General features: G+C 42.0%; 3 protein-coding genes across 4 annotated transcripts; 1 reads left to right on the plus strand and 2 right to left on the minus strand.

Moving 5' to 3' along the window:
- The first annotated feature begins 496 nt into the window (after positions 1 to 496).
- Positions 497 to 16,816, plus strand: ppp2r5d (protein phosphatase 2, regulatory subunit B', delta). 2 transcript variants are annotated; one of them, XM_087802241.1, is made up of 17 exons: positions 497 to 819; positions 4,769 to 4,873; positions 6,623 to 6,797; positions 6,868 to 7,067; positions 8,369 to 8,479; positions 8,583 to 8,675; positions 8,887 to 9,017; positions 9,207 to 9,266; positions 9,844 to 9,952; positions 10,066 to 10,119; positions 10,191 to 10,361; positions 11,338 to 11,465; positions 11,556 to 11,657; positions 11,717 to 11,789; positions 13,933 to 13,968; positions 14,244 to 14,354; positions 14,423 to 16,816. In XM_087802241.1, exons 1-17 carry the CDS (start codon positions 793 to 795, stop codon positions 14,558 to 14,560), a joined length of 1,824 nt encoding a protein of 607 aa, XP_087658367.1. In that variant the 5' UTR covers positions 497 to 792; the 3' UTR covers positions 14,561 to 16,816. The 2 variants fall into 2 exon arrangements, with proteins under 2 accessions (XP_087658367.1, XP_087658368.1); XM_087802242.1 differs by having other exon boundaries at positions 4,772 to 4,873.
- mea1 (male-enhanced antigen 1) lies at positions 16,716 to 18,965 on the minus strand. Its single transcript, XM_087802243.1, has 4 exons — positions 18,788 to 18,965; positions 18,070 to 18,391; positions 17,269 to 17,374; positions 16,716 to 17,206 (listed from the first exon to the last, which is right to left on the minus strand). The coding sequence occupies exons 2-4, from the start codon at positions 18,373 to 18,375 to the stop codon at positions 17,031 to 17,033; spliced, it is 588 nt and encodes a 195-aa protein (XP_087658369.1). The 5' UTR covers positions 18,376 to 18,391; positions 18,788 to 18,965; the 3' UTR covers positions 16,716 to 17,030.
- A 1,669-nt stretch (positions 18,966 to 20,634) lies between these two features.
- Positions 20,635 to 24,588, minus strand: dlk2 (delta-like 2 homolog (Drosophila)). The gene is made up of 5 exons (XM_087802805.1): positions 24,357 to 24,588; positions 23,360 to 23,417; positions 23,175 to 23,305; positions 22,967 to 23,111; positions 20,635 to 21,743 (listed from the first exon to the last, which is right to left on the minus strand). Exons 1-5 carry the CDS (start codon positions 24,409 to 24,411, stop codon positions 21,050 to 21,052), a joined length of 1,083 nt encoding a protein of 360 aa, XP_087658931.1. The 5' UTR covers positions 24,412 to 24,588; the 3' UTR covers positions 20,635 to 21,049.
- Between the last annotated feature and the right edge of the window lie 509 nt (positions 24,589 to 25,097).

Genomic DNA, 25,097 nt, shown 5'->3' on the forward strand with positions numbered 1-25,097 from the left:
TTAGAAAATGATCTTAAGCCCCGCCCACTGAAAACGCTTTGTTATTCTGGAGATGAAATCTTGTTGACCATAACCACACCCACTCATTGGTCAAGCATCAAGGTTTTTCATCAATCCTCGTTGTATAAACAAAGCTGGCGGGAGGAGGCGTGAAGCCATTATTAGGTCATAACGGCTCTCGTAACCTCTCGTTCGCCCAGATTTCATCTTTATGATGAAATAAGTTGAAAACATGGTCATGATGAGAGATTTACTGCATCTTGGACAGACTTTAACATTTCAAACATGTGAGTCAGGAGAGTTGGGTTTTACATGAGTTTCCCTTTGAGTCATTAGGAAGTGAGTCTTTTTTCCAAATGGAAAGTGATGAGTCACCCATGAGTTGGAAAAAGAAATATTTGTGTCCACTAGACGGAAGCGTCTATAGACGTCAAGCGTTTACGCGGTGTGACGTCACACCAGTGGAAAGCGTGACCGCGATTCCTCACGACCGCAGAGACACCGACACGCACGCTCCGGGTGCACGAACACGGGAGTCCGACCTGACGCGCGTCAGACTCGTTCATGAACAGTTTGCGGTGAAGGTTGTGTTTGTTGCTGGGAAGAATCAAGTCGTGTCTCGCCGCCGGACGGACCAATGGGAAAAATGCACTTGTGGATCTCCAGGCAGATTAGTTTATCGGCAGCCAATCGGCTGCATCGGGCCGGAAGCGGTGTCAGGGAGGTGCGGCAGTCCGTCTGACAGCGTCCGAGTCACGGCTCCGCGGAGGAGAACACGCCGCTTGGTTCAAGATGCCGAACAAAGTCAAGAAAGAAAAGGTGGGACCGAGTTCGTTTTCTATTCCGATACAGCCATAGGTGTCATGGAGGGACGGGGCGAGCACCACAGAGAAGTTAATACCCCAAAAAAGAGGCCCCGCCGAGGGAGCTAGCGGAGCTAACGGTTAGCATTAGCTCGATGGATGGATGTGACCTGTGATGGTTCCTGACGTCAAGTTCTGTCAGTGACGGTTGAGGGGGAAAGTTCTGCAGCAATGTGGGGATTAAGAAGAAGAAGTTGCTCAAGGACACCTACGATATAAACTGTATTATCTTTGATTCTGTGATTCTGGTTTTATTCTGCAACCATTGTCAGTCACAAGTTTGTTGTTTATCATGAGTATTTGAACGTGTCATGCTTGTGTTGAATCACAATGTCTGTACTTTGTTGTTTATCATGTGTATTTGAACGTGTCATGCTTGTGTGGACTAAGAATGTCTGTACTTTGTTGTTTATCATGTGTATTTGAACGTGTCATGCTTGTGTGGACTAAGAATGTCTGTACTTTGTTGTTTATCATGAGTATTTGAACGTGTCATGCTTGTGTGGACTAAGAATGTCTGTACTTTGTTGTTTATCATGAGTATTTGAACGTGTCATGCTTGTGTGGACTAAGAATGTCTGTACTTTGTTGTTTATCATGAGTATTTGAACGTGTCATGCTTGTGTGGACTAAGAATGTCTGTACTTTGTTGTTTATCATGAGTATTTGAACGTGTCATGCTTGTGTGGACTAAGAATGTCTGTACTTTGTTGTTTATCATGAGTATTTGAACGTGTCATGGTTGTGTGGACTAAGAATGTCTGTACTTTGTTGTTTATCATGTGTATTTGAACGTATCATGCTTGTGTGGACTAAGAATGTCTGTACTTTGTTGTTTATCATGTGTATTTTAACGTGTCATGCTTGTGTGGGCGAGGAATGTCTGTACTTTGTTGTTTATCATGTGTATTTGAACGTAGTTTTTCATGTGTATTTGAACGTATCATGCTTGTGTGGACTAAGAATGTCTGTACTTTGTTGTTTATCATGTGTATTTGAACGTATAATCCTGTGTGGACTAACAATGTCTGTACTTTTTTGTTCATCATGTGTATTTGAACGTATCATGCTTGTGTGGACGAGGAATGTCTGTACTTCGTTGTTTATCGTGAGTATTTGAACGTGTCATGCTTGTGTGGACTAAGAATGTCTGTACTTTGTTGTTTATCATGAGTATTTGAACGTGTCATGCTTGTGTGGACTAAGAATGTCTGTACTTTGTTGTTTATCATGTGTATTTGAACGTGTCGTGCTTGTGTGGACTAAGAATGTCTGTACTTTGTTGTTTATCATGAGTATTTGAACGTGTCATGCTTGTGTGGATTAAGAATGTCTGTACTTTGTTGTTTATCATGAGTATTTGAACGTGTCATGCTTGTGTGGACTAAGAATGTCTGTACTTTGTTGTTTATCATGAGTATTTGAACGTGTCATGCTTGTGTGGACTAAGAATGTCTGTACTTTGTTGTTTATCATGAGTATTTGAACGTGTCATGCTTGTGTGGACTAAGAATGTCTGTACTTTGTTGTTTATCATGTGTATTTGAACGTGTCATGCTTGTGTGGACTAAGAATGTCTGTACTTTGTTGTTTATCATGTGTATTTGAACGTGTCATGCTTGTGTGGACTAAGAATGTCTGTACTTTGTTGTTTATCATGAGTATTTGAACGTGTCATGCTTGTGTGGACTAAGAATGTCTGTACTTTGTTGTTTATCATGTGTATTTGAACGTGTCATGCTTGTGTGGACTAAGAATGTCTGTACTTTGTTGTTTATCGTGAGTATTTGAACGTGTCATGCTTGTGTGGACTAAGAATGTCTGTACTTTGTTGTTTATCATGTGTATTTGAACGTGTCATGCTTGTGTGGACTAAGAATGTCTGTACTTTGTTGTTTATCAAGTGTATTTGAACGTGTCATGCTTGTGTGGACTAAGAATGTCTGTACTTTGTTGTTTATCATGAGTATTTGAACGTGTCATGCTTGTGTGGACTAAGAATGTCTGTACTTTGTTGTTTATCATGAGTATTTGAACGTGTCATGCTTGTGTGGACTAAGAATGTCTGTACTTTGTTGTTTATCATGAGTATTTGAACGTGTCATGCTTGTGTGGACTAAGAATGTCTGTACTTTGTTGTTTATCAAGTGTATTTGAACGTGTCATGCTTGTGTGGACTAAGAATGTCTGTACTTTGTTGTTTATCATGAGTATTTGAACGTGTCATGCTTGTGTGGACTAAGAATGTCTGTACTTTGTTGTTTATCGTGAGTATTTGAACGTGTCATGCTTGTGTGGACTAAGAATGTCTGTACTTTATTGTTTATCGTGAGTATTTGAACGTGTCATGCTTGTGTGGACTAAGAATGTCTGTACTTTATTGTTTATCGTGAGTATTTGAACGTGTCATGCTTGTGTGGACTAAGAATGTCTGTACTTTATTGTTTATCGTGAGTATTTGAACGTGTCATGCTTGTGTGGACTAAGAATGTCTGTACTTTATTGTTTATCGTGAGTTTTGAACGTGTCATGCTTGTGTGGACTAAGAATGTCTGTACTTTATTGTTTATCGTGAGTATTTGAACGTGTCATGCTTGTGTGGACTAAGAATGTCTGTACTTTGTTGTTTATCATGTGTATTTGAACGTGTCATGCTTGTGTGGACTAAGAATGTCTGTACTTTATTGTTTATCGTGAGTATATTGAAGGTGTCATGCTTGTGTGGACTAAGAATGTCTGTACTTTGTTGTTTATCATGAGTATTTGAACGTGTCATGCTTGTGTGGACTAAGAATGTCTGTACTTTATTGTTTATCATGTGTATTTGAACGTTTCATGCTTGTGTGGACTAAGAATGTCTGTACTTTGTTGTTTATCATGTGTATTTGAACGTGTCATGCTTGTGTGGACTAAGAATGTCTGTACTTTGTTGTTTATCATGTGTATTTGAACGTTTCATGCTTGTGTGGACTAAGAATGTCTGTACTTTGTTGTTTATCATGTGTATTTGAACGTGTCATGCTTGTGTGGACTAAGTTGAGTCAGTACTTGGGTGACTTAGGTCAGTCTGTCAAACTGAGCCTGAGAAACCTGGGTGTTGTATTTGATAAAGACATGTCTCTTGTTCAACACTGAAGAAAACTAACCAGAAACTGTTTATTTCAACTGAGAAAAATCTCTAAACTTAGGAAAATGTTTTCCGAACATGAACTGGAGCTTGTAATCCATGCGTTTGTTTCTTCTCGTCTGGACTATTGTAACATTTTATTTTCATGTCCAAACAAGAAGGATGTGTCTCGCCTGCAGTTCATACAAAACTCTGCAGCCAGAATTCTGAGCTGCTCTAGTAGAAGAACTCACATTTCTCTGATCCTTAAAACTCTTCACTGGCTGCCAGTTTCTTTCAGGATCAACTTTAAAATTCTGGTTCTTACTTTCAGATCTATTCATGGTCAGACCTTCCATCAGTGATCTGATCCAGACTTACACCCCAGCTCGGGCTCTGAGGTCTGTGGATCAGAATCTACTGATGGTTCCTGAACACGGTTCAGGACCAGAAAAGAGAAATCCTTCCAGACTGTTGCTCCTAAACTTTGGAACGATCTTCTCTCTCTTTGTTCTTGATGGATCTACTGACTCCTTCAATAAACATCTTAAGACGTTTTTATTTGTTCAGGCTTTTCCTTGATTTTCTGGAACTCCTGTTGTGTTATCAGTTTTATCTTGATCTTTAAAGTATATACTTTATTCAATATTGTTCTGATTGTTTAAGCGCTTTGTGACCCTGGTATGAAAAAGCGCTATACAAATAAAAATTACTTGCTTACTTACTTTCTTGTTCATCATGTGTATTTGTACGTATAATCTTGTGTGGACTAACAATGTACTTGTCTTCACTGTTGCAGCAGGAGTCGAGCAAGTCCAACAAAAGCGGTGCAAAGAACTCTGGAGGAGGCGACAGGGATGTTTCCGCTGCTGCTGCTGCCGCTGCTGCCGAGAACTCCGAGGAGGTATAAACATCCCATGATGCACTCCTGGCACTTTGAGTCACATTTTAGTCGCTGCTTTAAAGCCAGATTCTAACTGGAGGTCAGGGTCTGACTCGTCGTCACGACCATAGGGTAGATGTTCTCGTGAGATGCACCGTCATGAGTGCTGCTCACATGTGACATGAGTTTAATGTAAAAACTACAGTTTTGATCTCATTGGTTTTCAGTGAAACTGCCTGAACATCTGAGCAACTGATTGATGTTGTTGAAGATAAAGAGCCATTAAATGTTTTCTAAACCATCTGTGAATCTAATAAAAGCTCAAACACATGAATATATAACCACATAATGTCAAATGAAAGTTGTCCACACAGGCCTGGTAGTTTTGTTGTTTTTGTTTAATTTTTTATTAATGTTTTTGTTTTTTTTATTAACGATTTTGTTGTTTATTCGTCATTTTGTTCATTTAATGCCTTCATTCACACAATGATATTATGATCCACTTCTGCTCCTCTGACCTAAACTTAGTACAACATCGATTGGAATCATTCAAACCTTTTTCAATACGGCTCGTTCTCAAAAACGGTGTTATGTACTATCTTTCTTTTATCTCTTCTTCTCTTTCTTCTATTCCTCTTTTTCTACCCTTTTTTCCCCCATTCACTTGAACGATAAAACTCTTCAACTCCCTCCGCTTTGACCTTCAGGTTCATTCATCTACTCGCACCTACAAACTTCATTCAACTTTAAAAACACTTTTGTCTACTTTCTACTATTTCTTGTACTACTTTTTGTACTACTACTTCTACTACTTGTACTTGTACATCTACAACTCATTCTACTACTGCTTTTACTACTTATGCTTCTACTTTTACTACTAATTCTACTACTTTTTCTACTCCCACTTCTACTTCTACTATAAATTCTACAGCTCTATAAATAATAATTACTTACTTTCTTCTTCTAGTTCTACTACTTCTTCCGCTGCTTCTTCTACTTCTACTACTAGTTTTACTAATTATACTTCTACTTCTACTACTTCCATTTCTACTACAAATTCTACTATTTGTTTCTTCTTCTCCTTTGGATTCTTCTTTTCCTTCGGAACCATTTCTGTTTACTTCAACGTCTTCACATCATTTTTTCTCAGTCATGCCATCATTTCAAGTTTCCACACGTTTTCACTTTGAATACTCGTAAAATACTTTCAAGCATTTCAGTTTACAGCTTCAGCAGATTCAGCATTCACACTACATTTTCTTCTCGAAATGCAGATTTTCTAGTTTTATTTTTAATTTAATTAAAATACATTGATACTGTCAGTTTTTATGTAATCCATAACATGAGCTCTTACAGTGAAATGCAAGTTATATAAACAAATACTGTAAATTATAAAGCACCAAACATCTGCACGAGTCCATCACGACAACATTATTGAGTTTCAAAGATTATTCCCAACAATGTACATTTTCTTGCTGCTATTTCAGCAGCTTTCTTGCACTTACTTGCCTGGTTCCAAATATCAAAAGTACAGAACAAAGTCTGACACAAGTTAGGAGGAGAAAGAGTAAAGTGCGACTAAAGTGTTGATTTGAGTGTCTATTAATTGATCTCCAAGGGACTCATTGTGTAAACAAAGCATAACTACTTCAAAGAGCAGGTACTACAACTTTGTGTCAATGTACAACTTGTCTATTCTTGACTCTTTAACTGCCAAGAGTCAAAGTTCTTGATCGACGAATGTTTTGTTTTGGTTCATCTCGTGGTCAGACGCAGCAGCAGAGCGGCAGTAAGCGACCCAGCAACAGCACGCCGCCGCCAACCCAGCTCAACAAGATCAAGTACTCTGGAGGGCCACAGCTGGTGAAGAAGGAGAGGCGTCAGAGCTCGTCCCGTTTCAGTCTGACCCGGAACCGAGAGCTGCAGAAGCTCCCGGCTCTCAAAGGTGTGTGTGACGAGTCCAGGTCTCTCTCTCTCTCTCTCTCCCCCGCTGACCTCTTCGCTCGCCCGCTCAGATGCGCCCCCGGTGGATCGCGAGGAGCTGTTCGTGCAGAAGCTGCGTCAGTGCTGCGTCCTGTTCGACTTCGTGGCCGACCCGCTCAGCGACCTCAAGTACAAGGAGGTCAAGCGAGCCGGGCTCAACGAGATGGTGGAGTACATCACGCACAACAGCGACGTCGTGACCGAGTGCATCTACCCCGAGGCCGTCATCATGGTAGTGTTCGTCTGTTCACACACTTTCACGCGCTGACACAAAACTACACAAAACTACACTCTCTGACAACACCTGAGAAGTTGAGGGACCAGAAGATCTTCTTTCAAGATGAAGTTCTGAGTCGTTATAGAGGTTGATTGAGAACTTGGGGAAATTGTCCATATGTATGAGTGTGTGTGTCTTTTTGTGTCCCCCGACCGACTCCTGGCCAGGGTGTCCCTCGCCTCTCACCTTAAGAAACTGTGATAGGCTAGAGCCCCCCTGGGACCCCCCTTATTATTATTATTATTAAGCTTTGTGCTGCTAGGTGGCATCAGTCCATATGTTGTCAGCACCTAAGACACTATAAAATCCTGTGATATCTCAAAGATGACTGAGGACGAGAGGATACAGTGATTCCAGCAGCTTTTAAAGCTGATGTTTGGACATATTTTGTTTTTTAAAACAAATGAAATCAGTAACGACTTCGTCAAGAGTCATGTGGTCTGTAAATACTACAACACCAGAGTCAAGTACTGGACAATACTACACATATATACTTGTTACTACACTATCACAACACCAGAGTCAAGTACTGGACAATACTACACATATATACTTGTTACTACACTATCACAACACCAGAGTCAAGTACTGGACAATACTACACATATATACTTGTTACTACACTATCACAACACCAGAGTCAAGTACTGGACAATACTACACATATATACTTGTTACTACACTATCACAACACCAGAGTCAAGTACTGGACAATACTACACATATATACTTGTTACTACACTATCACAACACAAGAGTTAAGTACTCGATTATACTACATGTATATCCTTGTGACTACAGTATCACAACAACAGAGTCAAGTACTCGACAATACTACACATATATCCTTTGTGACTACAGTATTACAACAAAACTGTCATTTTGTCGCATAAAGAAATGATTGTGGAAAGAAAGGAAAGATGTTGTAGGAGTTTGTCGTTTTCATATTTTGTCTTTCATGTTCACTTCTTTCAAAAGAACTGCAACTTATTAAGTGAATAGATTTGAAAATGTAGTTGTTTTTTTGTCATCTTACCTTTGATCACAACTACTTCAGATGGTGATGTTTATAATGTTCTTGAGTCGTCACTTCACAACTGTACTACTTAGTTTTCTTACTTTCTGTTCTATATTTCACTTTTTTCACAATTACACCTACTTCAAAATGAACTTGTCCCCAGATATACCTTGTTTATTCAGATATAACTTGTTTATTCAGATCCTCTATTGTTCACTGACTGACCTTTGTTCCTCAGTTTTCAGTCAACTTGTTCCGGACTCTGCCGCCGTCCTCCAACCCGACCGGTGCAGAGTTTGACCCGGAAGAAGATGAGCCGACCCTGGAGGCAGCCTGGCCGCATCTGCAGGTTCGTTCGATCAAGATGTAGATTTTTTTAAAGACATTGTTGTCGTCACTGGAGTCTGGAAAGTAGTTTCCAGTGAGAACTTTGTCGTCTTCTTCTTCTTCAGCTGGTCTACGAGTTCTTTCTGCGGTTCTTGGAGTCGCCCGACTTTCAGCCCAACGTAGCCAAGAAGTATATTGACCAGAAGTTCGTGCTCTCAGTAAGTGTGTGTGTGTTTGTGTGTGTATGTATGTGTGAGTGTAAGAATAGAAACGAATACAACAATATTTTTTTAAACTGAAAATATTGTCGTATTGTTTATACATTTTTTTGTATGTATCTATTTTTTTTACATTTAATAATTAGTTTTTATTGTAAACAAAGCGTTGTTGTACTTTGAGGGTAAACAGAGAATCTTGTATATTCTTCAGCTGCTGGAACTGTTCGACAGTGAAGACCCGAGAGAACGAGATTTTCTCAAGACGATCCTTCATCGCATCTACGGGAAGTTCCTGGGTCTGCGTGCGTACATCCGCCGGCAGATCAACAACATATTCTACAGGTGTGAGATCAGATCCAGAGACACAACTTCTCTTCTTCTTTTATTTTCAAACACAACTTTTTTCTTCTCTTGTTCTCAAACACAACTTTTTTTCTTCTCTTATTTTCAAACACAACTTTTTTCTTCTTTTATTCTCAAACATAACTTTTTTTCTTCTCTCGTTCTCAAACACAACTTCTCTTGTTCTAGTTTCATCTATGAGACCGAACATCACAATGGAATTGCTGAGCTTTTAGAGATCTTGGGAAGGTAACACACACACGCACACACACACACACACACACACATCTCAACGCACACCTAAACACACACCTAAACGCACAGACACACACACAAATGCACAGACACGCACCTGAACGCACACACACACACACGCCTAAATGCACAGAAACACATATAAATGCACACACACACACCTTAACGAACACAGACACACACCTACACACACACACACACCTAAATGCACAGACGCACACCTAAACGCACGCACACACACGCACAGACACACACCTAAATGCAAAGACACACATAAATGCACAAACGCACACCTAATCGCACACAAACACACACACATACACACACACACAGACAAACACCTAAATGCACAGACACACACAAGAACACACACATCCACAAGATCATTTATTTTTATTTAAAAACTTGGATCAAATCTCGTATTCTCTGTAAAGTCAATCATCACAACACCTGGAGAAAACTGTTGTTTGTGTGTCCGTGTGTGTGAGAGGATTCATCATTTCAGTTGTGCGTCTGCACGAGCAGGTGACGCTGACAGACACTGACCTCTGACCTCTGACCCTGCCCTCAGCATCATCAACGGCTTCGCTCTCCCTCTGAAAGAAGAACACAAAATGTTTCTCATCCGGGTTTTACTGCCGCTACACAAAGTCAAGAGTCTGAGTGTGTACCACCCACAGGTGAGTGTGTGTGTGTGTGTGTGTGTCACCCACGGCTGAGTGTGTGTGTTTGTTTGTGTTGGTCTGTTAACACAACAACATGTTAAGAACGAAGATGGTTCTGTGTTCTACAGCTGGCGTACTGTGTGGTCCAGTTCTTGGAGAAGGACAGTAGTTTGACAGAACCTGTGAGTCTCACTCGACACCAGCATGACTCCTGTGCTTCTAAGTGGACTCTGACCTTTTGACCTTTTTGCAGGTCATCGTGGGGCTGCTAAAGTTCTGGCCCAAAACCCACAGTCCCAAAGAGGTGATGTTCCTCAACGAGCTGGAGGAGATCCTGGACGTGATCGAGCCGTCCGAGTTCGTCAAGGTCCAGGAGCCGCTGTTCAGGCAGCTGGCCAAGTGTGTGTCCAGTCCACACTTCCAGGTACCAGAACCAGAACCGGCCGGCTAGTTTGAAAGGTTGACTTTAATTGATTTTTAAAATTAAAAAAAAATCTATATCTTTTAACACAGAGTTTGATATTGTTGTTCCAATAATTATTTAGTTCTTAGTTTATCATTTTCAAACTGTTAGTCTTTTAATAATTCTGTTCAATAATTACATCAATAGTGTTAAGAGACGCATCAGTTATTGAACCAACATTTTAGAATTGATAAATATTTACACACACACAACTAAACACACACCGAGACGCACAGAAACATAAACGCACAGACACACACCTACACGCACAGACACACACCTACACGCACAGACATGCACCTAAATACATGCACACACACACACCTAGATGCACAGACACACACCTAATCACACCTAAACACATGCACACACACACACCTACATGCACAGACACACACCTACATGCACAGACACACACCTACATGCACAGACACACACCTACATGCACAGACACACACCTACACGCACAGACACACACCTACATGCACAGACACACACCTACAAACATACACACCTAAACACATGCACAGACACACACCTACATGCACAGACACACACCTACATGCACAGACACCCACCTACAAGCATACACACCTAAACACATGCACAGACACACACCTACATGCACAGACACACACCTACATGCACAGACACACACCTACATGCACAGACACACACCTACATGCATAATTTATCATTCATAAATATTTAGTTTAGAACATTTTTTCTTTCAATTATTTGAATAAGAAGCTTGAACTTGATGTAATAAAATAAAATAAAATACTTGAAAAAAACTACAAATTCAACCTTCAATACACGCTTTTGATTTCAATGGTTGGCGACATTATAAATGCTTGAAAACCCATTAGTTTAACAATGTTGGCTTCAATATTGTGATGCATACGATGGTTCTGATCCAGACGTGGGTTCTGTGCAGGTGGCAGAACGGGCTCTTTACTACTGGAACAACGAGTACATCATGAGTCTGATCAGTGACAACGCGGCCAGGATTCTTCCCATCATGTTCCCGGCACTTTACAAGAACTCCAAGACCCACTGGAACAAGTAACACACTCACTTCCCACGCACACACACACACACACACACACTTGACTCACACACTCGACTCACACACTCGTCACGGCGTGTGTGCAGGACCATCCACGGCCTGATCTACAACGCTCTGAAGCTCTTCATGGAGATGAACCAGAAGCTGTTCGACGACTGCACGCAGCAATACAAGGCTGAGAAACAAAAGTAACACACGTGAACACGACCCTTGATGCAGACGCACAACTGTGTGTTGTGTGTTGCAGAGAGAAATACAAAGTGAAAGAGAGAGAGGAGATCTGGAGCAAGATAGAAGGCCTCGCTCGCTTGAACCCACAGGTACGAAGTGTAGTGTCGTCACAATATATTTAATGTTGCTTTTATTGATTTCGTTTTTCTCTCCAAGATGCTCTTGTTACTAATAATCACTTAAAAAGTTCTCCCCGAACGACCAATCACAGCAGAGTGGGCGTGATTAGTGTTTTCAGTGGGCGGAGCTTAAGATCATTTTCTAATGTCAATGTTTCAATGAAAAGAGAGTTTTGTACAAACACACACTGATGATAAAATAGAGTCACACACACGCACACACAACAACACACCATTCAACACATTGGTGTTACAATTAGTTTGATGTTTTAATTCCACTAATTTAAAAATACATTTTCTAAATTCAATATTCTTTAATCCTTGTACATTTAATATAAATATGTAGATATATAATTGTTTTTTGATTTATGTGTAATATAAAACGAATCTGACTAAACGCACGGACACACACCTAAACACACACACACACAGGTGCACAACTAAACACGCACACAACTAAACACACACAGAGACGGCGACATACACACACCTAAATACACACATACACACACCTAAACACACCTAAACGCAAACACATACACACACCTAAACACACCTAAACGCACACACATACACACACCTAAACACACCTAAACGCACATACACATACACACACCTAAACACACATACACACACCTAAACGCACATACACATACACACACCTAAACCCACATACACACACCTAAACGCACATACACATACACACACCTAAACGCACATACACACACCTAAACGCACATACACACACCTAAACGCACATACACACACCTAAACACACATACACACACCTAAACCCACATACACACACCTAAACACATACACACACCTAAACGCACATACACATACACACACCTAAACCCACATACACACACCTAAACCCACATACACACACCTAAACGCACATACACACACCTAAACGCACATACACACACCTAAACGCACATACACACACCTAAACGCACATACACATACACACACCTAAACCCACATACACACACCTAAACCCACATACACATACACACACCTAAACGCACATACACATACACACACCTAAACCCACATACACACACCTAAACCCACATACACATACACACACCTAAACGCACATACACATACACACACCTAAACGCACATACACATACACACACCTAAACCCACATACACACACCTAAACGCACATACACATACACACACCTAAACCCACATACACACACCTAAACGCACATACACATACACACACCTAAACCCACATACACACACCTAAACGCACATACACATACACACACCTAAACCCACAAACACACCTAAACCCACATACACACACCTAAACGCACATACACATACACACACCTAAACCCACATACACACACCTAAACCCACATACACACACCTAAACGCACATACACACACCTAAACCCACATACACACACCTAAACGCACATACACATACACACACCTAAACCCACATACACACACCTAAACCCACATACACACACCTAAACGCACATACACATACACACACCTAAACCCACATACACACACCTAAACCCACATACACACACCTAAACGCACATACACATACACACACCTAAACCCACATACACACACCTAAACCCACATACACACACCTAAACCCACATACACACACCTAAACGCACATACACATACACACACCTAAACCCACATACACACACCTAAACGCACATACACATACACACACCTAAACCCACATACACACACCTAAACCCACATACACACACCTAAACGCACATACACATACACACACCTAAACCCACATACACACACCTAAACACACACACATACACACACATACACATACACACACCTAAACGTTTTGTCTGGTCACTATTTTAACAACATTTTTATTTTACATTTAAAATAATACTTTAAAAACATGGAATTTAGAAAATTTAGTTTTAATTATTGGAATTATAATCTCAAACACTGTCTTGAAAATGTAAAATGTGTTTATTAATTTAGATTTAATTATAATATTCAAACTTATAATGGACATTATTGAATTATTATTATCACTTCTTGGGGGGAAAAAAACAATCAAAGTTTGACATGTCAATCACTTGTTTCCTGTCAGATGAACAAGCTCCGCCCAGGACTCCACAGAGACGAGGTACTGTGACTCTTAACTGTCTTCACATCCACGGCTAACGTGTGTGTGTGTGTGTGTGTGTGTGTGTGTGTGTGTGTGTGTGTGTGTGTGTGTGTGTGTGTGTGTGTGTGTGTGTGTGTGTGTGTGTGTGTGTGTGTGTGTGTGTGTGTGTGTGTGTGTGTGTGTGTGTGTGTGTGTGTGTGTGTGTGTGTGTGTGTGTGTGTGTGTGTGTGTGTGTGTGTGTGTGTGTGTGTGTGTGTGTGTGTGTGTGTGTGTGTGTGTGTGTGTGTGCGCAGCTGATGGTCTACAGTGACGGTTCGGTCGCCGTCTACTCCATGGAGACGGAGACTCCCACCGCCGAGGACATCCAGCTGCTGAAGAAGACGGTGGAGACGGAAGCGTCACAGGTAGGATCCGCTCGGCCCCCCCGTTCTCCGGACCTCTCATGACGTCTGTGGTGTTTTTGTGTTTTCAGGGACAGAAGGACCTGAAGCAGGGCAAGGTCCTGATGAGAAGGAAGTCCGAGCTCCCTCAGGACGTTTACACCATCAAAGCTCTGGAGGCCCACAAGAGAGCGGAGGAGTACCTGACCGCCAACCAGGAGGCGCTCTGACCAGGGGGTGTGGCTTAGCGGGTCACCCCGCCCCCCCTCTACCTGCCTGAAGAAGAACTGGATCAGCCCAGATGACTTTGAACAATGTGTTTTTTTTTCGTCAGCGGGGACCAGAGCTGACCTAGGATCAGGACCCTGAAGACTTTGTAGTAACAAAGAAGAACCGTAGAACCCAGAAGTCATTCATCAGACCACGACCTTCTTGGTGATCTTCTTAAGATCTTCCTGGGAAAGAACACACCAGCCTTTCAGCTCGAGACGGAGACTTTCCACCGGATGCTGAGATCTTATTGGACGGCGTCAACATTTCATGTTGGTACTCGCTGGGTCACGCACCTGCCCTCCATCCATGCCTGCTCCTCCCAGTCCAGGACCACCAGTGTCCCAAGAACAGACGCACCCCCGGACCCGCGCTGTTCTTTCACTGACTTCTGCATCATGCTAACACCAACTCCTCCGTTGTGTCCACAAATCACAGATGACCAGTACACACTTCCACGTACCAGTGAGACCAGTTTGACGTGCTAGCTGGTGGCTAGCTCGTGGCTAGCTCGTGGCTAGCTCGTGGCTAGCTGGTGGCTAGCTGGTGGCTAGCTCGTGGCTAGCTCGTGGCTAGCTGGTGGCTAGCTGGTGGCTAGCTGGTGGCTAGCTGGTGGCTAGCTCGTGGCTAGCTCGTGGATAGCTCGTGGATAGCTCGTGGCTAGCTCGTGGCTAGCGTCAAGATAAGAACAGGTGTCTTTATCTTTAATCTGTCAATCACAGAACCACAAACGTATCGACCCACTAAGTATTATTTGTAAAGTGGTCCCGCAATAACAAATGTCATTTGTAGATAAGAAAAAAAAGTTTAATATTTTAACATTTTATAGATTTTAAATAGAGAATTATATTGAAATCCACAGAAATCTAAATCTTTTGGAAAATATTTCCCTGGTTGAGAAGCTACACAGAGTATTTAACCTCAAATCATTTTTATTTACTTCCAAAGGAATGTCGGTCGTATAATTTCTTTAAAATGTTGCCTCCTTTCCAGGGTAACCACGTTGTAAATCGAGGACGCTGGAGACGTCGCAACATTTTGAGGGTTTTTCAGTTTATAAAGTTTATAACCGAGTCAAACTCGTTCTCTGAATTCCCCCGAAAGACACTTTACATCTCAGAGATGAATGAAACAAAAATAGAACATGTCCGTTGTTAAAAGACGACGTATGGTCTTCCCACCTTCTGGTCCTCGACACTCCCGTGCCACCTGACCAGACGTGTCCCCCTTGAACCCCCCACTCGACAACCATGCTGCCTAGTGACGCATCCTCTCGACAATCATCACATCTACCTCCACTCTTCCATCACCTTTCATGTGTAGTTGCAGCCATTTCTGCTTCTCTTTCAAGACTGAAACCATGACCTTCGTGATCGTAGGCAGGTTCAAACTCAAGTGACCCACCGGTGTGATGGGGTTACTGCCAGAGGTCAAGAAGGTCAAGAGTAGTAGCTAAAATAAATCGAGCCTCAAAGAATTATATGAAAAACGACATCGTGTTTGGTAAATATATACATTTCGTTTGACCCGGGATTTGAAACTTCTGAAACATTTTGGCTCCTCGTGTGATTGAGTTTATCTTCATCTTCACCAGGCCTGGGTATCGATCAAACATTTACGATGATGGTAACGAAACCTTCATATCGATACTGGTTTCTGAACAAACTGAACTTATTTTCATACAATTTCTTTTTCTGTATCAATGACACATGGTAACAATCTGGAGTTTCTTTTCCAGCGTTGGTTAATTTTCACTTCAAGCTGTTTTCTTAAAGAAAGAAATGGACAAATAATTTCAAGTGCAAAAGAACAAATCAATCTTATGTTCACTGCATTTGTCTGTGTTTATTAAGAGACATGTTCGGATCACACCTGGATGATATGGACACTAAGCACATTTGGACGATCAATTCTTCTGAAGTTCCATATCCAGGCCTCGTCATCCGCGTCGATCACTCTCTTGGACGCTTGTTTCCGTGGTCGTATACGAACATTTGAACGTTTGTAAACGAATCGAATCATTCCAGCTGTGGGTGTTTTTAATCGTCTTCATGGAGAAGGTTTGATGTTCCACAGGGTTGGACTCACGTTGACCGTGTTGGACACAAAACTGTATTTCGCTTGAAATGCACCTTTTAATGAATATTATACTTAAGTTACGTCACATTTACGCTCAGTTTTGTACAGAAGAAATAAAAGCTTTCATCCAAAAAGTACACACTTGGTTATAACGCGTCGGTTGTCGAGCAGGAATGACGACGCGTATCGTTTTAAGTGTTGACGACAAAGGTTAAAATGGGTTCGGGTCGGGTCGGGGCTTTAACATTAACCAGGTTTTCCAGAGAGGGAAGTGTTGCATCATGGGTTATGTACGGTAAATTCACTTTCGTTCCCCACAGTCACGCTGTGGCGACGCCCCCTCGGGGGGCATTAATGCTGCATGCCACGACGATGCATCCGTAACGTGGCGGCGGTCTGGTGGCTCTGCATGGCGTTCTCCACCACGTCCTTCCACTGGTCGTCCGAGATCTCCTGGGCCCACGCCGGCACGCCCAGAGAGGGGAGCGCCACGGCAGCCATGGTCCGCTTCACCAGCTCCACGTGGTCTGTCGGGAGGAGGCCTCGGGTCAGAGCCATGTTCGCTAAACACCTGTGACGACCAACGAACCTTCATCCATAGGAATGGAGGCGTGGCCTGTTTCTGACGCGGCTCCATCAGCGTCGTCCTCGTCATTGTCGGACGCCGGAGCTTCAGGCAGATGGAGCCCCATCGCCTGTAGGGGGCGAGAGAAAATATTGATGCTCTTGAATATTGCAATCTTTTCTTCCAGATAGCGTATGAATACTGTAACAGCAGTGTACACGCATTTTTTGGCTATCAAATAATTTTATTTTTAATCAGTTACGGTTGAGTTATGGATAATTAACATGCAAATATTCAGTGTTTGTGTCGCAATAAAACTACTGGCCTCTAGATGGCAGCAGTCATTACAACCGTCCCAGCTTAAGGAACAATTAAGTCCTGCGAGGTCCCAGCGATGACTGAGGACGAGAGGATACAGTCGACTCCAGCAGCTTTCAAAGCTGACATTTGGACATATTTTAGTTTGAAAACAAATGAACGCAGTAACGACTTCATCAAGAGTCAGTCAGTCATTCATTCTTTTTCTATCGCTTTATCCCGGGGTCGTGGGGAGACTGGAGTCTATCCCAGTACCATAGGGCGAGAGGCAGGGGACACCCTGGACAGGACACCAGTCTGTCACAGGACACACAAAGACAGATAACCATTCACACACACACTCATATCTACGGACAATTTCCCAAAGTTCTCAATCAACCTCTGTATGTTTGAGTAAACCCATGCAACATGGGTCATGTATTGTGATAATTATCTCCTTAACTGCCCATCGATCGTCATGTGACCTGAGATGACTGACAACGGTCTTGCACCACGAAAGAAACTCACCTGAATCCTCTGCTGCACCTGCTGCACCTGGTCGTCGTGCGACGGCTCCGGGTCGTCCTGCGCGTCGTCGTCGTCCAGAGTCGGGACGCTGGTCCCGTCGGGGTCCTGGTTCAGGGGCTGGTAGTAGTAGCCGTTGTTGGCCGACTCGTCCTCCTCTCCCTCGATCTCCTCCACGTCCTCCGCCGCCTCCCCGGCTCCGTTCCACGAGACGGCGCCCCCCGGGACCTGCACCCCCTCTCCGGGGCAGTCGTTGTCCGAGTTGGGAAAGACTCTTTCTGGACCCATCGCTGAGAGTAACTCTTTCATCCACAGGTGCTGGAGCCTGGAGAGCAGGAGGACAGGTGAGGACAGGTGAGGACAGGTGAGGACAGGTGAGGACAGGTGAGGACAGGTGAGTGTAGGGTGTGAGTGTTGGGCCTCTTCGCTCCATCTGCTCCCCCGTGACCAGATCTCGCTGGACCAGTAGAAGATGGTGGACGTTCATGTATTTATCAAGAAGGTAATAAAACATTCCTCAGCTAAACTGCATCACGTGACGTCATCAGCGGGCGCCAGCCGAGGCACCTTTTTGCAAATCGGTAACCTTTTACATGTACATAGACTCTACAGCTGCAGCGCATGACGTCATTATATCAACATTTATATGTTCAAAGAAAGAAGGACACGTGACCTTATGATCCCAAACACGTCAAGTCCCCGAACATTGACGCCTCTTTACCTTCACGGCTGGTTCATCTGACTCGGCCGCAGTTAGCAAACGTCGTCACAGCTCAGCGACGAGAATTCACTCGCTTTTCTCCAACTTGTTGTTGTTTTTAAGCATCAAACGTCACAGATGTCCTGATGTTCCTGTTGTTTCTCGGCTCTCAGAGCAGAGGCGTCTGCTGACCGAACACTTCCGGGTACGTCACAGCTGCGTCGATTGTTTTTTTTTTCTTCTTCGTTGATCCAACAGGTGGCGACTGTGTGCGGAAGTGAGTCAGAATATTGAACGGTAGAAATGAAAGTATTACATTTTCTAGCGTTTAATTTGTTTTTTATTTTTTATTCAATATCTTTTATGTTAAAGGATTGAATTCCTTTTTTTTGTTGTAAATAATTCAATTTGTTTTTTGCTTAAGAACAATTACATTAAAAAAAATGTAATATTCTAAAAAACAATTGATTAGTTTACACATAAATATTTGATATTATAATTCCAATAATCAAAACATATATATTTTTTAATTCAATATTTCTTTAATTGAGTAGCCTTTTAATTTAAAAAAAAATCTGAAACCTTTCAAATAAAAAATGTTACAATACCAAAAGAGCGCTGAGCTGCTTGAACTTTCAGCCAATCATGCGAAGCGTACAGGATCACGTGACAATAAAAAAGCACCGACTCATCAATTTAGGTTTATACCTATATTTTTGTTTAAAAAAAATTATTGAATATTGAACATTTATATTTGAATTTTTAGAATTAAGCGTCGTAGAATGTCTGCTTTGCTGCTTCTTTACGTTGTTTTTCTGTTGCTTCTTTTTTATAGTTTTTTTTTTTATCATTTCCTTCTGTCCTGACGCCACAACAAACAGTGACTATCAATGTTTATGACGTCATGATTATAATATCAAACTCTGTGTGTAAAAAAACATTTAATAGTCAAATGATGAAATTAAATTGTGCAATAAAAAACAATTCAACCTATATAGAAATAATAAAACTCAATTATTAAAAAAAAATACAAATACAAATAGAAAATACAATTATTTCAAAAAGTAATTCAAAAACGAAATGCTTTAATAAAACAACATTTTCAATAAAACTTTATTTTTATTATTTCTTTAGTGTCCTGTGTATGGATGATCCGTTCAAGATAAACCAGACTAAACCAGTTTTACTACACATAGTGTTTTCCTGTTAATGAGCCGTTCATCTAAAGTATTCAGTTTATTGACACGTGGGACTGTTAATAATAATAATAATAATAATAATAATAATAATAATAATAATACACAAGTTTAAAGGACGTTTTTAATGGTCAGCAAATATTGATTTTTTTGTTTCCCTTTGAAGCTCACATAGTCCAACATAATAACTTCCAACATTTCGGGGCTCGTCAAGGTCGTGTTCATGTTGTGATGTTCCACAATTCTATGGAAGTATATAGGTTAGGGTAGGTTAGGTTAGGTTAGGTTAGGGTAGGTAGAACTTTATTGATCAGTGTCATCATGGTTTTGAATGAACTTGAACTTTACTTTTCAGAAACTTTGATTTTTTTTCTTTTTAATTGACTTTTATTTATTTATTTAAAGCATTTAATTATTATTTATTTAATAATTAAATTAAATATTTATTTAATTTGTGTGTTTTTGAAAATATTGCGATTAAAAAAAAAGTCATATTCCAATCGTTCTAAAATATTTTTCAAGTGTATAATTTCTTAATTTTTTGCCTTAATTTCAATATGAAAACACTGGTGTAATAGTAACACTAGACACAACCAATAGAAAACCGAGCGACTTGATCACAGTGTCAGTCGATCATGTGACGCACAATTCTTAAAGGTACAGTATTGTCTGGTGTTACTTTTGAACACTTTTATTGGATTGAAATATTGAATTTAAAAAGCTACACAATAAGAAATAATATACTTGGAAATTTTATTTTTGAATGATTGGAATTAAAATGTCAAAATCTATGTGTAAAAAAAATGGCATTCATTAAAAAACAATTAAATAAAAAATAAAAACTTATAAAATAGAAATTATTTAATTCAATTGTTGGAAAAATAAAAATAATAAAATGCTTAAAAACGTAAACATCGTATTAATACATTCAAAGATTTGAAAAAGTTTCAAAAAAGATTAAATATGCCATGTTTTTCTTTCAGCGTCTCAGCGACTGTCAATCACTGGATCACATGACAGATCATCACTTGAATGTCGGACGGAAGACGAAGCGGGTCGGAGATGATTGACAGGTGACCTCTCTGGGTCACAGCTGGTCCACTCGCTCGGACACAGTTCGACTCCGGTCGGCACCAGAGTTCGTCTTTTCCTTCTCCGGTTCCGCCGGCGTCGGGTTCGGACCCGTCGCCCTCTGCTGCTCCTCGGCGGCGGGCGAGGGCGGGCGAGCGACACCGCAGGCCCGGCAGTGGCTGCGCAGCACGAGCGCGGCCGTCAGCAGAACCACGAACAGCGTCAGCCCGGCCAGAACCAGCAGCAGGATCAAGTAGCCCTCAGTCAACCTGGAGCCGGCCCGCTCGCTGATGGTCACTCGGAACGTCCTGTCGGGACTCTTCTCGCCGCCTCTGGTGGTGAAACTGTTCCGGACCCTCTCCGGGATTTTCTCCAGCACCGTCTCGCACGTGGTGCCGGTGAACCCGGGCCGGCAGAGGCAGCGGAAGCCGGCGGCGAGGTCCAGGCAGCGCCCGGCGTGACGACACGGTTGACCGGCGCAGTCGTCCGTGTTGACCGTACAGAAGCGTCCGCTGAAGCCGGTCGGACACACGCAGGAGAAGCGGTTCACGGAGTCCAGACAGGTGGCGCCGTTGGCACACGGTTTCATCAGGCAGTCGTCCACGTCCGTCTCGCAGCGCCGGCCCGCAAACCCGGCCAGGCAGCGGCAGGTCCAGTTCGAGGCGAAGCCGTTGGCGTCCTCGCAGAGACCCCCGTTCTTACACATGGACCTGCAGACAGAAGGTCGAACCGTTCGTTTGTAAAGTGATGAAGGTTCGATCCAGTCGCTCGCTGATCCATTGGTTCTGGCTGCACGTTACTGTTACACCAACATTTATATTGAATTTAAAAGACTATTCATTAAAAAGTATTGAATTTAAAACATTTATTTTTTAATTGTTGGAATTAAAACATTAAAGTCTGTGTAAAATGTTATTTATTTAAAATAATAAATTAAAATTATTTTAGAAACAAATTCAACTAGCATAAAAATAATTGAATTTAAGTATGTTTAACCCCTGTGTTGTCTCTGGGTCATGTTGACCCGAACGCCTAAAAACAAAGATGTTTGTTGTATCCCTTGTGTTGTCTCTGGGTCAAGGTGACCCGAAGGCCTAAAAACAAAGGTGTTTGTGTTATCCCTTGTGTTGTCTCTAGGTCAAGGTGACCCGAACGCCTAAAAACAAAGATGTTTGTTGTATCCCTTGTGTTGTCTCTAGGTCAAGGTGACCCGAAGGCCTAAAAACAAAGATGTTTGTGGTATCCCTTGTGTTGTCTCTGGGTCAAGGTGACCAGAAGGCCTGAAAACAAACGTGTTTATGGTATCCCTTGTGGTGTCTCTGGGTCAAGGTGACCAGAAGGCCTGAAAACAAACGTGTTTATGGTATCCCTTGTGGTGTCTCTGGGTCAAGGTGACCCGAAGGCCTGAAAACAAACGTGTTTGTGGTATCCCTTGTGTTGTCTCTGGGTCAAGGTGATCCGAAGGCCTGAAAACAAACGTGTTTGTGGTATTCCTTGTGTTGTCTCTGGGTCAAGGTGACCCGAAGGCCTGAAAACAAACGTCTTTGTGGTATTCCTTGTGTTGTCTCTGGGTCAAGGTGACCCGAAGGCCTAAAACAAAGGTGTTTGTGGTATCCCTTGTGTTGTCTCTGGGTCAAGGTGACCCGAAGGCCTGAAAACAAACGTTTGTGGTATTCCTTGTGTTGTCTCTGGGTCAAGGTGACCCGAAGGCCTAAAACAAAGGTGTTTGTGGTATCCCTTGTGTTGTCTCTGGGTCAAGGTGACCCGAAGGCCTGACAATGGTGATTAGAGTTACATATAGAATAATTTTGATGGTTATATTTAAATTAACTGATTTTAAAATGGTATATGGATTACGTGGTGTGTATGTTTATATATTATGTGTATAATTGTGATCAGGACTTTATCAGGATCTCTCACGAAGGGTGTTTACCGTCTCTGTTGACAGGGTCCAGTCTTTAATTGACAGTGGTTGCCATGGAAACCAGACGGACACAGACAGCTGTAGTCGCCGTTATCTTCCATCACACAGGTGGCGCCGTTGAGGCAGGGCTGCTGCTCAGAGCACACCTGCAGATCTGAACAAGCGTCGGGTTCAAGGCCGTCCGTCAGACGTGATGATGTCATCAGAGGTCACTGACCTTTGTCACAGAAGCGCCCCCCCCAGCCCGCCGTGCAGTGGCACTGCCAGGGCTGCCGGCACCAGCCGTGCACACACCCGGGCGTCGGCAGGCAACGGTCGCAGCGCTCGCCGTCCCAGCCGGGGTCACACCTGCAGGTGAAGCCTGGTTATGATTGACAGGTGTCGATCTGTGAGGACGCTCACCTGCACGTCCCGGCGTCATCGCAGCGGCTGTTGGTGATGTTGCAGCCGCACTCACTTCCTGTGCACAAACAAAGCACTTCCTGTCTCCAGCTGTTTCGATATCACACTGATATAGAAGTATATTGAATTTAATGTTTTAAAATGTTGAATAACGTGAATATTTTCACAAAATTAACTAATTCATTAATTAATTTATCAAGAATTATCTCCTTTTTTAAATCATTAAATAAAATATTTTCTATAAAGGTTAAATTTGCTTGTTTTTGCAGCAAAAAAATCGTATTTTCAACATAAAATAACATATTGTAATTCCAATAATTAAAAAAAATACATTTTTCATTTGAAGCCTTTTTAATTCAATATAAAATATTGATATAATAGTGAAACCAGACCAAACCAACAGAGCACAGAGATACTGGATCATCAATCATGTGACACTATTATACAACTTTTTTTTAATTTAATTCAAAAGGAAGGGATTAAAAAAATGATTGGATTCAGAATTTTGTAATTATTGTAATTAGAATATTAAACTTAAAAATAATTCATTTTGAAATTATTCGATTTTTAAAATTCAAATATAAAAAAATAAGCAAACTTTCAAAACACAAAAAACTATTTTAAATCAATTATTTAATAAAATGAAATATAGTTTCAAATAATGGACTTTATTAATAAATAAATGTATTTCAACCATTAAATAAAGAAATTATTGAACTCAATTAGTCAATAAAAACCTTTAAGTTATTCAGTTAAATTACTGAATGTTAAAAAAAACAACGTTTTATTAAAATAACATTTATAATGTTCAATGTTTGCACTGATACATAAACTTATATATACACTTCCATACACTGACGAATCAAGAGGTTTCTTCAAGGCTGTCATGCCAACACAAGTCGCTACAGTTTGACACGTGACCGTGTGCGTGTGCGTGTGTGTGTGCGTGTGTGTGTGCGTGTGTGTGTAGTGTTGTTGTCATCCTCGGAACACTCACCTCTGCCGGACAAGAACTCCAGCGAGAGCAGCAGGACGGTGGGAAACAACAACATGGTGTGAGCTCTGAAGAGGGAAGAACTCTTCAGGTGTGCGACACATGGACCCGCACCTCGTGCGTTCACGTCGTTTGATGCTTCCTGTACCTCGGCGTCTGCACTTCCTGTCACATAAGGTCCCGGTGGTTGTCGTGGACATGGAGGCTCCAGGTCTCTGCCCACTCGTTCAACTGGTGGCAGAGAAGGAGGTAGAGAATGGAACCAGTGACAGGAACTGACATGTCTGCCTGTGTACGCACATACCAAAGACTCACACACACACACACACACACACACACACACACACACACACAGGTTAGACACATCATGAGTGTTTGTGTGTGCGGGGGAGACGTCAGGTGCTGAGATCGGTGTGTGTCCGTTGCCAAGGTTACCGGAGAGAGTTGATAACGGCTGAAGTCAACATGTCAACAGAGAGAGAGAAAAAGATCCGACCGACCTGAGAGTCCGAGCGTCTTGTCTTCTGCCGGCGGACGAGTGACTGCGACGCTTGACGGAGGCTGACAGTCGGAATTCCAACCTGCTGCATGAAATGTTGCTGCAGCAGCTGAAGATTCACACACACACACACACACACACACACACACACACACACATGCACAATAGCTTTGTTTATCCAAGGGGTCCTTGACCCCGTTGCGACCACAGCAGCTGACACCCGTCCATTCCTCCTCTTTGTCTTC

This window comes from Callionymus lyra, chromosome 11, assembly GCF_982586985.1.
Source record: "Callionymus lyra chromosome 11, fCalLyr1.hap1.1, whole genome shotgun sequence".
In the NCBI taxonomy this organism is placed as follows: domain Eukaryota; kingdom Metazoa; phylum Chordata; class Actinopteri; order Syngnathiformes; family Callionymidae; genus Callionymus; species Callionymus lyra.

Excerpts from the sequence above, each read along its gene's own strand:
- ppp2r5d (XM_087802241.1), top strand. The coding sequence starts at position 793 with ATGCCGAACAAAGTCAAGAAAGAAAAG. Across the intron at positions 6,798-6,867 it reads GAAGCTCCCGGCTCTCAAAG|ATGCGCCCCCGGTGGATCGC; the intron begins GTGTGTGTGACG and ends TCGCCCGCTCAG. Across the intron at positions 7,068-8,368 it reads ACCCCGAGGCCGTCATCATG|TTTTCAGTCAACTTGTTCCG; the intron begins GTAGTGTTCGTC and ends TTTGTTCCTCAG.
- mea1 (XM_087802243.1), bottom strand. The coding sequence starts at position 18,375 with ATGAAAGAGTTACTCTCAGCGATGGGTCCAGAAAGAGTCTTTCCCAAC. Across the intron at positions 17,375-18,069 it reads AGGTGCAGCAGAGGATTCAG|GCGATGGGGCTCCATCTGCC; the intron begins GTGAGTTTCTTT and ends CGCCCCCTACAG. Across the intron at positions 17,207-17,268 it reads CTCCATTCCTATGGATGAAG|ACCACGTGGAGCTGGTGAAG; the intron begins GTTCGTTGGTCG and ends TCCTCCCGACAG.
- dlk2 (XM_087802805.1), bottom strand. The coding sequence starts at position 24,411 with ATGTTGTTGTTTCCCACCGTCCTGCTGCTCTCGCTGGAGTTCTTGTCC. Across the intron at positions 23,418-24,356 it reads GGAGTTCTTGTCCGGCAGAG|GAAGTGAGTGCGGCTGCAAC; the intron begins GTGAGTGTTCCG and ends GTTTGTGCACAG. Across the intron at positions 23,112-23,174 it reads GGGGCGCTTCTGTGACAAAG|ATCTGCAGGTGTGCTCTGAG; the intron begins GTCAGTGACCTC and ends ACGCTTGTTCAG.